A 16,942-nucleotide genomic window follows, 5' to 3' on the forward strand; every position below is an offset into this window, starting at 1 on the left:
CATAAAATGCTCACAGGCTACTGAATTCAGAATCCAAGAGCCCCCAGGCAGCAGTGTTCACCGCTGCAACATGATGAGCCCTTAACCACACATAATTACATTAATTTCATTCTGCCGGGCCAAATTACAATCAGCAACTCCAGTCCTTACACTAGTAAAGACAACTTCTGGGATCACTGCCAGTGCTGGCCTTTTACCTTGGAAATGTAATAAAAGGAGACAATGTGATACAGGCGGTACCGGGTGGTCCAGCTCTCCATTTGTATGCTGTACATTTTGTATAAAAATAAGCACCTTTTCAATTTTGTGAACTAAGACAAAACATCATCCATCCATCTTCCAACCCGCTGAATCCGAACACAGGGTCACGGGGGTCCACTGGAGCCAATCCCAGCCAACACAGGGCACAAGGCAGGAACCAATCCCGGGCAGGGTGCCAACCCACCGCACGACACACACAAACACACCCACACACCAAGCACACACTAGGGCCAATTTAGAATTGCCAATCCACCCAACCTGCATGTCTTTGGACTGTGGGAGGAAACCGGAGCGCCCGGAGGAAACCCACGCAGACACGGGGAGAACATGCAAACTCCACGCAGGGTGGACCCGGGAAGCGAACCCAGGTCCCCAGATGTCCCAACTGCGAGGCAGCAGCGCTACCCACTGCGCCACCGTGCCACCCCACAAAACATCATGGATTGTTAAATCTTGAACATATTTCTTAGTTATTCAGGCTATTTAGTTATGTTTCACTATTTGCAGAAAAGAAACCCACACTCTTTTTTAACTGAAAAAAGCTGAAGAATCCACTTCTTTGAATAGCATTTCGATCATATTGCTGGTGTTCATGGCGAAATTGTTTGACTTGGCAGGATAATAACTTATTTTCAACAATTGTCAGTCATCTTCTTTTATTATTTATATAATGTATGTATTTCATATACTTGTTAAATTTTTGATCATATCTGTATATTCTCAAAATAATTTCCACATTTGGTTGCACATCTTACAGAAATACCCTGTCATGACGATTTGTCATTATACGACACAGGAGGATTGCATTTTGAGTTTTACAAAAATGATCAGACAATCAATCAAATTTTCTTGTATAGAAATATTTTCATAAAAAATACCAAGAACAACCATTTACTATAACTGATTCACACAATCAATGTTAAGCTGATGAAACTGTCTCCTTTTATTTTTAGTGTTTTTCTGAAACATTCTCCTGTTCCTTTACCATCGCTGCATTAGTAATCCGTTTTGCTTGGAAGTTCAGAACAAGATGGTAATGATAATTACTGAAGAGGGACTTTTCTTCGCCAAACTCCATCAAATACATTTCTGTATATGTACTTACAGTATCTACTTTAAAAATGTAATGATATTTAAACGTAAGACCCATATGGCAAGTTATAGTAAAGTTGTAAAGTGTGATTTAAAATGAAGCTAATACACCAGAAGGTATTTTGTGAAGTGATCATTTTGGTAATCTGAATGCTTTCTGGGTGGCACAGTGGTTAGCACTGCTGCCTTACAGATGGAAAAATCTGAGTTTTAATAATGTGACTGTTCAGTGATGCCAAGATACCCTCCAGCCTCCGCAACCCCAAATTGAGTTAAGCTGGCTTGAGAATGCATGCATTTGCAAATAAAAGTCTCCTTCAAGTTTATTGACCAGACCTTCCAGCCACGGAGCACAAGAACTTCTTTCTCATCCCACATTTACTGCATCTAATCTGTTCTGAATCATATTTTTTACTGTCTTTTCTTTTACTGCCATTATACCTTTTTCTTATTTTTTCACCTCAAATATATCAAGACCTTGAGCAATTTTATTCATTAGGGAGATTCTTCCCTTAGAATATTCCGCCTGGCTCACTGAGTTATTATAGACACTGATATTCTGCAGACTTCATATGTACTTACTTTTTCCAGTACACACCTCCCAATATGTTTTTTAATCCAAATATATGACAACTGTCCATTGACAGAAACAAGTCATAAATGAGCTCCTCTAAGTTCTACCCCGTTTGTATTTTGCTCATTGTCACCAAATTATTGTAACATACTTTCACGTTGACCTCTTTACTGTATAAAATCTAACAATGTTTGGAATTCTAAACACTGAATTTCATTTCCTACCCAAATCCCTCGAAATATTGTATGCTTGTTCTCATCACCCTTACTTTTTTCTGTCACTATATCTATTAAAACAATTATGTCATACTGTTTTGACCCAAGCATTTCTAGTTATGTTGCTTCTGCTTTAGCTACCCTTAATTCTTCTTTTGTTTCTGTTTCTTTAATTTCTCCTAAAACATTCTAGATTTGTCCAAGTTTCTCCTTAGTTTTCTAACTCTTTCATGGTGGATGTCGACTTTTGTCAAAAGGAGGGGTTGATGGTATGTGATGGACAGCCGGCATTTCAGCGTGGCCGGGACGTCCTTCAACAGAGAAAGGGAAGAAAAGCAGCCTTTTCAGGGCACTACATCCCCCGGGACACTAGATGGCAGCTCCACTGGACAGAAATGGTTCCCCGGATTCCCTCAGGGCAACATGGGACATGGAGTCCGTTTCTTCAGCCCTGTTGGATGCTGTGGGTGCCGCCAGAGGGAGCCCACCAAGAACCTGGGGACTATTCCTGTTACACTAACCTGGAAGTACTTCAGAGTCAGGAGGACGGAAGCCTGCAGTACTTCCGGGATACTTGATGATGGAGGATGTGGCGTTTGACATGGAGAAGAAATACTTCCTGGTCATGGACTATTAAAGGACTCTGGGAATACCAGCAAGCCAAGCCAGAGTTGGGTGGTAGAGGAATGGAGCTGCTGTGAGTGGAGGATTTGTGTTAGTGTGATTATTGATTATTATTGTATTATTGGAAGAATTGTGGAGTGTGCTGTGCTTTGTGCACTATAACTGAAGAATATTATTAAAGAAATTATTCTTGGTGATTTAAATGTGCGTCTTGGACATCTGTCTGGTGGGTTCAATGGGGCAACAGTGACCCCTAGCATCCACAGGTGTTAATCAACTGTAAACAGTGGCAAAACCATTATATTTTAGTTGGACTCTCTTTGCTAGAAGGAAAGGTTGCTTGATTGTTTTGATCAAGATTCCCTGTGCTTGCATGAGTAGCAAGGAGCAAACCACAGCACAAATATCATCGACATCTGGTGAGAAATAGAAGCAAATGTGTAAAGCAAAATACTCCTTAGATGACGTTTTCCATATTATCACAGAATTGGACTCTGACTTGTCGTACTCCGATTTCGATAAAAGTGATTGAAAATGAATGTGAGGTACTAGCATCAGCTGATCGTGGTGTTGAACAGGTTGGTGTAGCTGATGTGCCTACAGCAACATTCGCCTGGGAGGACCACTACTTACAATGACAAGAGATACAAACCAGATTGAGATGCACAGTGACAGCATAGTGCCGCTGCCATCTCTTAGTAATGTCAATTCCTTGATTCTAACACATTCTCTTTTACTGAATTCTAATTGTCATGTAAGAAGATTGACCTAGAATCTTATAATTCAGTAAATGTTTGCCTTCTTTTGCAATCAACTTTTTGTATTAATTTGTACTAATCAAGTAAAATTTGTCTGAGGTGTGTCATCTTCAGTTGAAGTTCATTTACAATTTATAAAATGTCACTTCTTTTACTCTTTTGTTGCAGAAAAAGCCATCAATGAATTCTGCAGTGTGTAATTTTGATTTAATTGACTACTACTGGAAACAGTATTCCACATCTGCATTGATCTTATTTTGGACAATTGTGCCAGTACTAAATCAGGTGGTGTGTACTTAAGTATATTTATGGATTTGTTGAGGTTTAGGCATTGAGAGAGTGTAGTTATTTCATTATAAAATGTATTTGTGCACAATGTGCATTTGGATGTTTTATCCATTTAATAAATAACATAATTGATCATAAAAATAGTAATTTCATGGATTACTTTACTGACATAATTATCTACAGTATTATTGTTACAAAATGTTAATAGATATTTAATACGTGTTTTTATTTGATTTTTATTATTCCTAATTGTGGTATGAAACGTCTAGTGTAAGAAAAAGTTACGTATGAATTAAGACATGAAATAATACCAACATGAAACTGATAACATAAAAAGCTACACTGCAAAAATGCATATGCAAAAACTAGACAAGAAAACTTTAAATCAGAGATGATTTGTTTGTATTTAGAAAAAAAATCTGCCAAAGGGGTAAGCAAAATTTACTTGTCAAGATTTCTTAAAATAAGCTAAATATTCATAAATACAATTTCCTAGAAGTCAATAATTCTAACTAGATTCAATGTCATGAAATATGTCATTTAAATACTTGTCTTGCAGTGTATATCAGAAAAGCTTTAAAATAATGTTTACTTAGCCAGATTGTTGAGACCCTTAAGATTATCAGCATCTACTTTAGAAATTTTGTTGCCATCAAGATGGAGTTCAGACAAAGAGCTTGGAAGACCTAGAAAAGAGGCATTACACAAAGTCAGATAGCCAATCACTTCTTACATGCTCTGGCTATTTTGCAAAGTAAAGAAGGAAATATAGTAGACCAATACAATAAAAAGATATGATTACAATAGGTATAGCATTCATAAAAAAGGACTTTAAAAAATAGGCTCACCTTTAAAATTTGAGAATTGCATCCTAATATTCTAAGTTTACAGCATGCTCAGATTTAAAATTACATTTATCCATTAATGGATTTATGAATTTTTCTCTCCATTACATGACGAGACCTGGATGACCCCTGGAAATTATGCTGGTATAATTAACAATAACATGTCAGGCTAACCAGCCTGGACTTGATGCTAGTTCATCATGGGCCAATCTCATGAGCACACCTAATTCAATTTAATTCAGTTCAATTCAGATTGACCAATCTTTTTAACTCACATGGTTTTAGGATTAAGGTGTAAACTTAAATGCCCAGAGAAACACCAAACAGACACAGGGAGAACATGAAAATTCCAAACAGGCAGGGACCAAGCAGTTATTTGAGCCCAGTCACTGGAAATTTTAGACAGTAGAACTAGATAATGGCAGCAAAGTCTTTCATTTTACATTTCCCTTAAATAAATTAAAGCACAGAAAATGCACCATGACCAGATAAGTATAAAATAAGTAAGCTAGCTAACTACAGAATTTTTAATTAAAATATCAAGAAACTACAAAGACTGTATGTAATTCTTAATTCAAGTTTAATTTACCTTTGGGAATTGCAGTAATGTTGGTATCAGAAATACGGATGTAAGACAGTCTTTTAAGATCCAGAAATGCTCCACTGTCAATTCCTGCACTCTTGAGTGGGTTTGAGCCCAGTTCTAAAAGGGGAAAATGCTTTCCGTGATTTGTTTGCATATTGTAAGGTATATATATTTCTGAATTATAATCTAGGACAATATCAGGAATATCACAAAGCACAATTGGTGCTGTTGACACTGCAGTGTTTTGCTAAATTACCCCAGACTAGTGGAGAGTGTCACTATTTACCCCTATAAATATGGGAGACTGTACATATCCCTCCTAATTAATTAGTTTTTTGTCCTACCCTGGGTAGTCTTTGCAGACCAGGATAGAGTTATTTATCATTTAATAAATATATACCCCCCATGTGTAGACAATAACTTTCTGTAAGAAATCATACAAAGCAGATTTCAATGCTCATCAGCAGGCAGTTCTTACAAAATATTTTCATACGTATTTCCTTCATAGAAATATATTTTTTGTTTTAACAGCATTTTTCTTTTTCCATTCAGTACCATTTTGAGAACAACCTACATTTGCCTGTAGACTTTATCTGACATTGATATTATTAAAGAGCATTACCCATAACAATGACGTGGGCCATTCCTTCAAAGGACGATTTCTTGATTTTAGAGATATCGTTCTCATGAACTCGCAACTCTTGCAGGCTTTTAGGCATGTTGACTGGCATTTCTTTCAACATGTTCTTTGACAAATAGAGTCTCTGCAGCTTTCCCAGAGGAATGAAGGCTTTTGGATGGATGATTGTGATTTTGTTGTTTACAAGGATAAGAGCCTGGGATGCAAAAAAATAAAGACAAAGCAAAGAGAAAGTATAATATGCAGTATTTCTTCTCTGAGTGTAAAATATTTACGAGGGACGTTCAAAAAGTTTCTGCATGTTTTTAACTCTATTTATTAAGAATTTAAAAAACAATTACATCACTTTTGTACATAGTCATCTTCATCTGCGATGAAATTTTCCCAGCGTCATACCAACTTTTTAGTGCCCAATTACTACTTCTGCCTTCACCGTTTCCAATGAAAATACAAAGTGCGGAAACGTTTTGAACTTCCCTTGTAGCTGTTAAATTCTAGTTTTAAAATAATGTTATTAAATTATCTCTTGTAAACCATGACTTTTCTTAATGGTTATAGGGTTAATAATATTTCACACTGTACTGAATGCTGTTTTATAATTTATATTCAGATTTTTTAAATCATTCTAGTGTCCCTTTTCACCATTGTTCCTTTTAATGTGTTCCATGATTGAGTAAACCTGGGCACGGTAACATGTTATTCTCTCTACCCATATACAATACAATACAATACAATACAATACAATACAATACAATACAATACAATACAATACAATACAACTTATTTTTGTATAGCCTAAAATTACACAAGAAGTGCCGCAATGGGCTTTAACAGGTCCAGCCTTTTGTCAGACCCCCAGCCTTGACTCTCTAAGAAGACAAGGAAAAACTCCCAGAAAGTCCCTTGTAGGGAAAAAGGAAGAAACCGTGGGAAAGGCAGTTCAAACAGAGACCCCTTTCCAGGTAGGCTGGGTTTGCAGTGGGTGTCAAAAAAAGTGGGTAAATACAATACAATACACAGAACAGAACACAAGTAATCCTCAATATAATATAATAGAGGAATAGAAATATTACAAGTACAGAGCAGAATTCAACACTAGATGATATCACATAATACGATTTGGATTTGTCCTGAAGACCTCGGCCATCAAGCTGTCTCCCCCTGTTCGCCATTCCCCAGCTGAGTCAGTGACGGGCCAGCGAATCCGATGAAAGGAGCCCTTTACCTAATGATTCCTCCATCAGAGATGACTTTACCTTAGGCAGGCAAAACAATTTGGCAGGTGGGCAGTGGCATCAACTGCCACATTTGAGAACCGAGAAGAGAAACTGAATGATCCTCTGCTACTTTCAGGCCAGGGGCATAATGCATAATGCCGTGCGTGGTGTACGGACAAAAGCGGAAATGTGCGTATGCACAAAAAAATCCAGATGCATACATCTGTGTGTACGTCAACTTCCACGTTCTTCTGCTCCATAAATCCCGGTCAGCGTGAAAAGAAACACTCATGCACGCACCTGTCACTCCACCACGACTACTCACAGAATTACGCCTCTTTGAATATACAAATCAATATAAATAATCCCTTATGTTTTGCATTCTGTGAAAAGACAATGGCACGGGAAAAAAGACGTTTTTTAGTGAATAGTAAGTAGAGGCAAGGAAAAATATACTATTTCTTGGTTTAAGCCGTGAGATAAACAACTAAAGAAGTTGACTGAGTGACAGAGTAGTGGAGAAACTTGAAAGTTCAAATTCAGAAAATCCACAGTGCCTTACTCTTACATGTGTGAATCAGTATGTGCTTCTTAAATGGGCTTTCTCTTATGCTGGCAGGACACAAAATACATTACATTTAGGGAATCCATTCCAGGACGGGTTTATCCATTCCCAGGAATTTGGGAATCCCGCATTTCATTCCCGGGAATCCCAGGCTCCCGGGCATGATACAGTGCACGGGCATCTCACATGTGAACGGTTTTAGAACGACCAACACTTATTTTTAATAAAACTACTGCAATATGTTGACAAAAATAAAAGACTAGCCTTATCTACAAGTAGTAAGTAATAAGAGCGTAGAAAGCACAACATCCTCACAGGTGGTGCAGTGGTAGTGCTGCTGCCTTGCAGTAAGGAGACTGTGGAAGATTGTGGGTTCACTTCCCGGTTCCTCCCTGTGTGGGTAGCGCTTTGAGTACTGAGATAAGCGCTATATAAATGTAATTTATTATTATTATTAATGTGTCCAGCGTGCGGTCGTCCAAGAACGCACCTTCGTGCAGAAGTACACCAGCCGCTAAGAAAGCACGCTCTGCCTCCGCTGAAGTAAGCGGCACAATCATCAGATACTGATACACTTGTTCTAAACAACGCCCGTGCTTGCCGTTGCTCTGAAACACCGCCATTTCAGCTTTTACTGATGCATCCAGTTTCTTGTCATCATTCTGTGATGGCAAGTTTCTTGGCACAGATAATGCGGATGCAACAGACTGACACATTGCAATTTCAAGTTGCTGTTCAAAGTGCAAGCTGCAGCAATGGTGCCACCTTAATTATTTTCAACTATAACTCTGTTATTTCTTGATCGATTTTTACACGCTATATGTGCTAGCTTGGCCGTTCCCGTTTTCCCGGGAATTACAGCAGTTTCATTCCCAGGAATGCGGGAATGAAAAATGTCCGGGAATCCCCGGGAGCCCGGGAATGGATACCCTAACTACATTCATGATATTTCAGCTCTCTGAACAATTTAAATACTAAGATGTATACTTGATATAATTTTCATGATGATAGAAATTAAAGCATATATAAAACATTGAGGCACGTTGGCGCAGTGGTAGCGACAAGCTGGCGCCCCTTTCAGAGATTGTTCTTGCCTCCTGCAAGATGCTTGCTGTGCCATGCATGACCTTCGATGAAATAATTTATTGCAGCAGTACTGTCTCGTTCAAACGTACTAACCCCCGATTCCTCTCCTTTCTTTTCTTTCTCCAAATAAGCAATCGCCAAACAATCAGCTATTTAATAAATGTCAAGCCATCTGTAAGCTTAAAATGCCTTTTCTTCAAAACATTTAAGGAACATTGAAATATCTTCTTAGTACATGTTCAATTATTCCATCCATCTATCCAACCAGGGTTGTGCCAGTCCCAGCAAGCATACAGCGTGAGGCAGGAACAATCCCTTAATGGGGCAGCAGCTCATCGCTGACACTGCACCAAGTCCTCGCATATTTAATCATTAGCAATATACATTATTTAAATGAAGTTTATAATGTATCTGTATAATTTTATATACTGTATATTCTTTAATGCATTTCATGTTTAAAACGATATCAAGAGCACCACGAAGATAGCGCCTGGAAATCTAAATCGACTTAGAAGCCAGTTGTCATCATCTGTAAATACGTGCTCTCAATTGAATTGAATTCATTTATTGTTATTGTATGGTACTATGAGATTCAATATGCAAATCCTCCATAAACTTATTTTCCTATAAAATGGTAAAATAACAATAATAATAATAATAGGATAAAAAAACAGTGAAAAATATACAATATGAAAGTATAAGTGGCCCAGGTTGTTCAATATTACAACTGTAATGCAAGTTTACAGTGAGGTAATTGTACTTATAAGTACAAACAGTTCTACCAGAAGCACTTGATGGACTGATTGAGTGTATTTATAGCTCTTGGGATGAAACTGTTTCTGAACCGAGAGGTCTGTACAGGAAAGGCTTTGAAGCATTTGCCGAATGGCAGAAATTCAAATATACTGTGCGCATGGCTGAGGCAGTGTGTGCTAGAAGCTCTATCCCGATATTTCTCCCCACTCTTGACACAATCTGCAGTAGAGCTTTCCGATCAGCTGCTGTACAGCTTTGATTCCACATAGATACAGTGAGTGGTGCACTGACAGTGCCAATGCTAAAGCAGTCATAGTATTTGGAATAGTTAGGCCATTCTATGCACCATTATATTGTTACAGGTTGATTACAATCAGATGCCTTAAACTAATAAACGATATGAGGTTAATTTCAGTGTATTTAATAAAGCCGTGTCAGGGATGTGAATCTAAAAAATAAAGGAAAACCACACAGGAACAGCAGCACTGCTTTGACGCTGGGTGCCGCCAGTTTGCAAAACCGAGCAGAGAACTTGCGTATGCCAGAGATTGAGCTGGCGTGAAAATGTGTGTGGCTGTATGCCAAGTTTAGTTTTTATACATCGTGATGTGAGAGTGGAAACAGGCATACGCAACATTTTTGTGCATATGCACCGTTTATACATAAGGCCCCAGGTTATCATTTCTAGTGGATAACTGAAAGGTTTTGAATGAAGATTTTTCAAATTGAATGGCTAAATAATGCAATACATGTCCAAAATAATATCATCTCTTAACTCACAACTCCAATTAAAATTACCTGCCAAGAGACTGACCTTCATCATTTTTACCAGCTATCACAAAGAATAAATGGCCAATGTGTAGTCAAAGTAGCACACATTGCTTTATACTGTAATACTATAGGGTGAACAGGCATCATGTTTTCAGTGGGAGAGTCCAAGGTCCAAGTTATGCGCTCTGGGGCACATAAAAATAGTTGAAGGTTCAAATTTTCAAAAGTTTGGATGGAAGAGGACATTTAGAGGATGAAGGCTAACTATGAAGGGCTGGTGGAAAAGTGTCGGAGTTGTGAATGAAGGCCCCAATGTGAGCCCATTAAAGTATACTGTGCCCTCAAGAACATCACGGAAGCTGCAGAGAAGGCATCACGATGCCTTTGGATTAAGAGGGGAGATTCGTGGAGCATGCATGCTACATGGACACAAGCTGGAGATTGATCAGCTTCAGTCAGATCACCTGGGATATATCACTGATGTTTACTTAGCCATGTGTCCAGGCTGCACCTGACGGTGTGTGGAAATGCTCAATTCAACATATCCCACAAGCTTTAGCTAAAAAAAAAAATAATAATTATCATAAAACCTTACCCACTTTGTATCAGAAAAACTCAAATGAGACTGTGCCCACCATCTCAATGAGATCCAGCAGGGAGAGATGTCCATTAAGCACCTCACATCCTGACATTTTAAAAATATGGTCATCCAACAAACATGTTATATATGGTTTCATCCATTAACAAAGTAGTAGAGTATTTAATGTAAAAATTGTGGAATATTTTTGAATATTTGATTTATAACCTTATTGATTATTTGTCAGGTAATAACCTTAGACTTGTAGTTGTATTATAGAGTATGCTTCAAGCCACAAACAAAGAAAAAAAAATCTAAAAATAAAACTATTTATTCATTAGTCATTTTACACCATTTACATTTTACACATACAATAATGTTAAAAATAAAATGAATTACACTTACATGAAGAATCTTTAATTCCTTAAAATCATTCTCTCTGATCTCTGTGATTTTGTTGTTCTGTAGGTCTAGAAGTGTAGTGTCTGTTGGAATCTTATCAGGCACATGGATTAAACCTTAAAAGCAAATTAAAAAAAACTCAAAACCATTGCTTACACAAATAATTTAGATATAGATTACAGTAATTAAATTTTTTTAATTAAGTGTAATATTGCAACTTATCAGTGCACACTTTCATGGCTGGTCCCATTCCTAATGTTACCATTCATTCTCATCCTATTGTTTCATTAACATGCTTTGGGTTGTTTGTGAAATACCATTTGTGATCTTGCGCCTTCATGCAGTTCACACAAATTTCCAGTAAGAGTTTGGGAAAGATGCAAGGCCACTGTTGATGTTCTTCTTGGCCCACACAAGAAGCAATTAATGACTAGCTTAAATTAAATAAAAAAGTAAGGGAAAATGCCTTAAGTGCGAATCACATCCCTTCAGTTACAATATGACCACAAATACCAATTTCTTGCCAATCTGTTTTATTGTGTGAAATGAAAGAAGAAATCAAAATATAGTATTCAACAGCTCAGTGAACTCAGGTAACTAAGTTATTCCTGCATTGTTGTACCATGAGCTACTACTTGGAAGGGCATTCACGTTAATTTATCACAGACAAGCTGAGATTTCCTGTATTTCCCATACCACATAAAGGCAACATATTTAGCCTGATTGAAAAGTTTCAAGCTAGATCAATTAAAATAAACTCCAGTAAAAACAAGTTATTTTTCAACATAAGCCCAGTTAGTACTAATACATTTTTTATAATGTCCATAATGTTTGTAAAGCTTATTAATGTCACTCACATAAAATGAGTAACACTTTAGTTTAGGTACTGCAAACTATTACCAAGACCTTATCAAACATTTCTTTGGATCTTCATACATTTGCAAAGTATCAGTAAAGTGTTTATTCATCTCTCTGACAGACTAACAAAACATCACTTTGGAGTGGTCTAAGGTGGCTTAGTTGCTACACATTTCCCTTGATATTCCATATTTAGTATAAGACCAGTGAATCCTTCATATTAACAAGTAATTTTATCATCATGTCAATATGCCACATTGCACAGAGATGAATAACTTATCTACTGATGTTTTATAAGTGTTAAGAAGACAAAAAGAAACCTGGGCTAATGTCTTGTTAGATAACAGTAAATGAGTAATAGATTACCATAAAATGTTATGTTTTGCTTGCACAGTTTGCAGTTGACGTGGCACTCTTTTTCATTGGCATAATGAATCCTACAGATGTATCCCTTCAGATTGGGGAAGTCACAAGGGGCTAGGCCTAGAAAATAGGGTGAGTGTGAACTCTCTTCCAATCGTAAAGTTTCACAGATCATCCTTTGCCATCCTTGCATTGTCATCAAGGGTGATGGTTGACAGCCTTCCTCAAATCTTTTCCCTATCTTACTGATGCAAATGCCAGGATAAATCAGGGTCTTTTATGGGCATTTTGTGATAGTAATCAATATGGATTATAACCTCAGCATCATAAAAAAATCATACACATACTCTTGGTTGCACTGTCATGGGCTTTGTGTTTCTTTGATTTTGGAAAATCACTGTGCTTTTATTGTTACGATTGTTGTTAGAAATTTCTGTCATAGTTGTGTATATCAGATTTTTTTTTGCAGTAATGAAAAGCCCCTAACATTTTTTTCAGCCTGAATATACAAGTGGAAGATTTCCCTTTTAACATGGGTTACAGTCATGCTTTATTTATTTATTTCTTTAGCCATTGATTCAAAAGCTGACCAGAACCTGAGGCATTTTTGCCACGACAGAATGTTCAATGAATGTTCACCAAAGTTCTCTTATGGGGCTTTGGGTCAGCAAGAATATTGGTGTTGTATATTAAACTTATTTTGTTGTTTTATGCAGTGTTAATGAACTCTAAGCATGGCTACCACCAATATGTGGTTATTATCTTTTCTTAGAACACTAAATTAAGATTATTTATTGTTTAAAGACATACAACATCCTGGAATCATCCTGGTGGTGACATGATGTTGTGTTTGAAATCCATTACATGTAAGATGCTTTACTTGGTCACAACGCATAAAAATATTCTGAATGTCATCTGTTCTAAAAGTTAAGATCATCTGTACTACAGGTTAATATGGTTAATCAATATGAATAGGTTTAGGAAGGGAAATGCTGGGGCACCTAAAAGTAGGTGTCAAAATTGGTCAAGTTAGACCCAGAAGGCACAGCGTTGGGTCAGTATATGAAAATTTTTTAAGAGTACAGTGTATATATATTTTTAATTATTATTTTGTGTTCTCATCACAATTTTGTTTTCTTGGGTGCCACCATTTTGGTTTTATTCTTTATTAGCTGCATCCTCACTTTGATAACAGCAACTTATGGTTGCAACCATGAGACTGGATACCGGAGTGGATGCAGTACTATTTCCTCACATTATTTAAGAGAGTGGTGAACATCTCTAGGCATTCTTTTTTGTGCCAAAACTGCTATGAAATCTTTGAATATTTCTGTAGTGTTGGAGTAAGCTAAAAGGCGCTTGCAAGAAGAATGAACTGTTAGGATTATGTGCTTGGTGCTTTCCTTGTCATTTGTGTTTTCATACTATAATCTGTTACCTCTTCTTTCAGTGTTCTCGTCGTGTTTTTGACTACCTGCCAGTCCCTAGGATTCTGTCTAATCCGCTTTTGTGCTTTCATCTTATGTTTCTTTCTTTTAAATATCTTGGCACTGGAAGATGAATGTAATAGCTTCAGAGCAGAAGGGAGAGATTCTCACCTATGAGAGGAAAAGTGTTTCCATAGGAGTTAGAGACAAGGCAATCCAGAAGGTTATAGTGACTTTCTAAAGTGAGATTGTGTGAGAGAGAGCGAACTCTGGCTGATAAAGGCCCTCTCCAACAGGTGAAACCACAAGGTCCATAGCAGGGCAACCTGGGACCAGTTTTCTCATTTGAGGTGAAAGTCGTGACCAAACACTAAGCAACTGAACACAGTTCCCATTGTGTTTCCTTTAAGAAAATGCACAACTTCCAAACTGCCATGGAGGCCCAGCTTTTTAAAGCTTGCTAAGAGGTCAAGCGCACAGGGATGCTGAAGGATGCAGGAGGAAACTCTGGGCTGAGACATGCACCATTAGTCTCTAAGCAAAGCAACATTAAGCAACAATAAGACTAAAGGAAGACAGAAAGAGAAACGTGATAAATGAGAAGGAGGAGTACATGTGTTTGAGACCTGTGATAGTTAGACAAGGTAGGAAAGAGAGGCTTTGTTGTACATGTGTCTTCTTTAAATCTTTACTTTTTGTTATTCATATTTACCTCTCTCTTATGATTTTAGCTGTTAAAATTCCATGCCATTTTATATTTGTGGTTCTTTTACCATTGTTCCAGGTAGGTGTAACTATACACTACAGTATATTCCAGGGGAGGAAGAAGTGTGAAGTGTTGATGGGTATTCTAGGGTATTTGCATTGACTGGTTTTCAAGTTTAACAATTGAATTTAATAATAATTCTGTAAATGAAATATAGTTGGTGTACTGCAGTGGAACAAAATTGAGGTGACATATTGCTCTACTATTTGCAATGAGTTAATTCTCCAGTGGCTGGATTTAGATTTTTTTTGTATTTTTATGATACTCTTTTATGAAGAAAGTAAATTAAAGATAAAAAAAAAAAATAAGAGACATAGTTATTTAACAGGGAATGTCTTTATCATTATGAGGTAATTGAATAAAAATTGAAGTCTAGAATGCAGGAGTAAACAGAAGAAAATAGTGCAGACTTAAATAAACCTAAAATGTGAAGACTCTAGGCAAACTAAACCCCACATTCAGAAGGGAACCAAAAGCATTTCAGAAACATAGACATTAGTATATCAGTGTTATTAATAGCCACCTTTTCTCAATTTTTTTTGTTTCAGTGTCATATAGAGACAGAGCCTGTCCTGGTAGCTACAGTATATATGCTAGCAAGGAGCAAAAATCAAAGGCTGCTAATTGAGAGCATTCAAATATCACACACTAGCACATATGACATTAGAATGAAAACTAGAGTAACAACCGAAATCCCACAAGGACAATGAGTGGAGGTTCAAGACCCACACAGAGCTAGTAAAACTCAGGACTCTGGACCTTTAGTGTCAGCAGTTTTAAACACCATATTACTGTGATGTCTTGGTAAGGATATGCGTATGTTGTTAGCTACAAAAATGTGCGTGAGTTAGCACGTTGCTACAGTGCTAATAATACAAATAATAAAAATGACATTGTATAACACAAAATAAATTATTCCATTCAATCATCTTCTGAAAAAAAATACTTTGCACATAATTGGCAATGGATAATAAAATGCTACAAGTATACTGAAATATTAAAAAAATATCTTTCTTGCTAAATGATTGAAAACTCTCTTTGTAATTTTAGTGACTGTGGAAGATAGAGGTCAGTTTTTGAGACAACCCTAAACTCAAACAATGAAAATGTATTAGAGGAAACATAATAAAAGGATGTCACTTTCCCAAAAGTACATATAAGAAGAATCAAAGTACCAAGTTAAATAGACACAACTGAAAGTGTCTCCTCAAACCTGTCCAATACAAGCTTCTGTTCATCTGTCTATGTGGTGTCATATCTTTGAACCACAGTATAGGCCTCTTCTTTCACCTTTCATCCCTTCATTTGCATGTGTGTCTTCTTTTCTTCCTCGTCAATCGAACCTTTGCCTTTATCAGTCAGCCCGATTCCAAGCTCAGCTCTCGACCAGGTTGGGAGGTCTTTTAAATCAGGCTAGGAATTACTTCCATCATGCCCCAGACATCCTGTCTTAAGTTAGAACCTGCCTCTGGAACACCTGCATGTTGTGAACAATTAGTTCTTTCCATGTAAGAAAGTGCCGTGATTGAGTTACTTTATTAATTTTGTAACCATTTTTGATTTTTTTTTGTCATGATTTTTATGTTTATAGTGGTTAGTTGTAAAGCATTTTTTGTCTTTTGTTTATTCTGGTCACCATTATTTTGTGGCACAGTTGCACTACGCCACTGCATGAACTGTACCAGAAGTGCATGCATGTGATGTCACCATCGCAATGAGATGAAAGATCAGCGAGTCTGCTTCCTGATTATTCAGTATTACAGAGTGCATTTAATGTTTATTTTCTGGTTTAAAAATACAGTTTGCTATAAATTCATTAATTGAGAGTTTTGGATTGTTTTGGGCTTGACGATTTGGTGTTCTGCCTTCTGACTGAAAATCTTTGCTTTGTTTGTGTTTCTTCTTCTGGTTTGCAATTAAATCCCACTATTGTTTTTCAGAAAATGATTCGAAGATTTGAGTGGCACAGATTTATTTAGGAGGGGAAAGGATGTTGAGAAGGTCAGCAGGTGGGAGATATGAGTGTCTCTGTTTAAAGTGAGGATTCAAATTGAAGTCACTACAGTTGCCCAAATGATAATGACACGTTATTTGCTTAAATACAGAAAGATATTTTTAACTAGTGAGAGTCATGTTTTTAAATACAACAAAATTCATTTTTTATTGTGAAGCATGCTCTTCTAAAGTTGGTTGCCATTACAAATTGACATTGTGATGCAGCATCATAGCAATGAAAACACTGAATTGACAATCTTACGACAACACATTCAA

The 16,942-nt window shown here is 37.0% G+C and overlaps 1 protein-coding gene across 1 annotated transcript in view; it reads right to left on the reverse strand.

The window, feature by feature from the left end:
• Nucleotides 1–16,942, reverse strand: part of dcn (decorin) — an 87,928-nt gene that overhangs the window by 8,451 nt on the left and 62,535 nt on the right. The window contains exons 3-6 of the mRNA XM_028817406.2: nucleotides 11,261–11,373; nucleotides 5,866–6,079; nucleotides 5,247–5,360; nucleotides 4,405–4,498 (exon numbers count right to left, since the gene is read on the reverse strand). Of these exons, the coding sequence (XP_028673239.1) occupies nucleotides 4,405–4,498; nucleotides 5,247–5,360; nucleotides 5,866–6,079; nucleotides 11,261–11,373 (535 nt within the window). The remainder of the gene's footprint in view (nucleotides 1–4,404; nucleotides 4,499–5,246; nucleotides 5,361–5,865; nucleotides 6,080–11,260; nucleotides 11,374–16,942) is intronic.

Source organism: Erpetoichthys calabaricus, chromosome 1, assembly GCF_900747795.2.
Source record: "Erpetoichthys calabaricus chromosome 1, fErpCal1.3, whole genome shotgun sequence".
NCBI classification, from domain to species: Eukaryota; Metazoa; Chordata; class Cladistia; order Polypteriformes; family Polypteridae; genus Erpetoichthys; species Erpetoichthys calabaricus.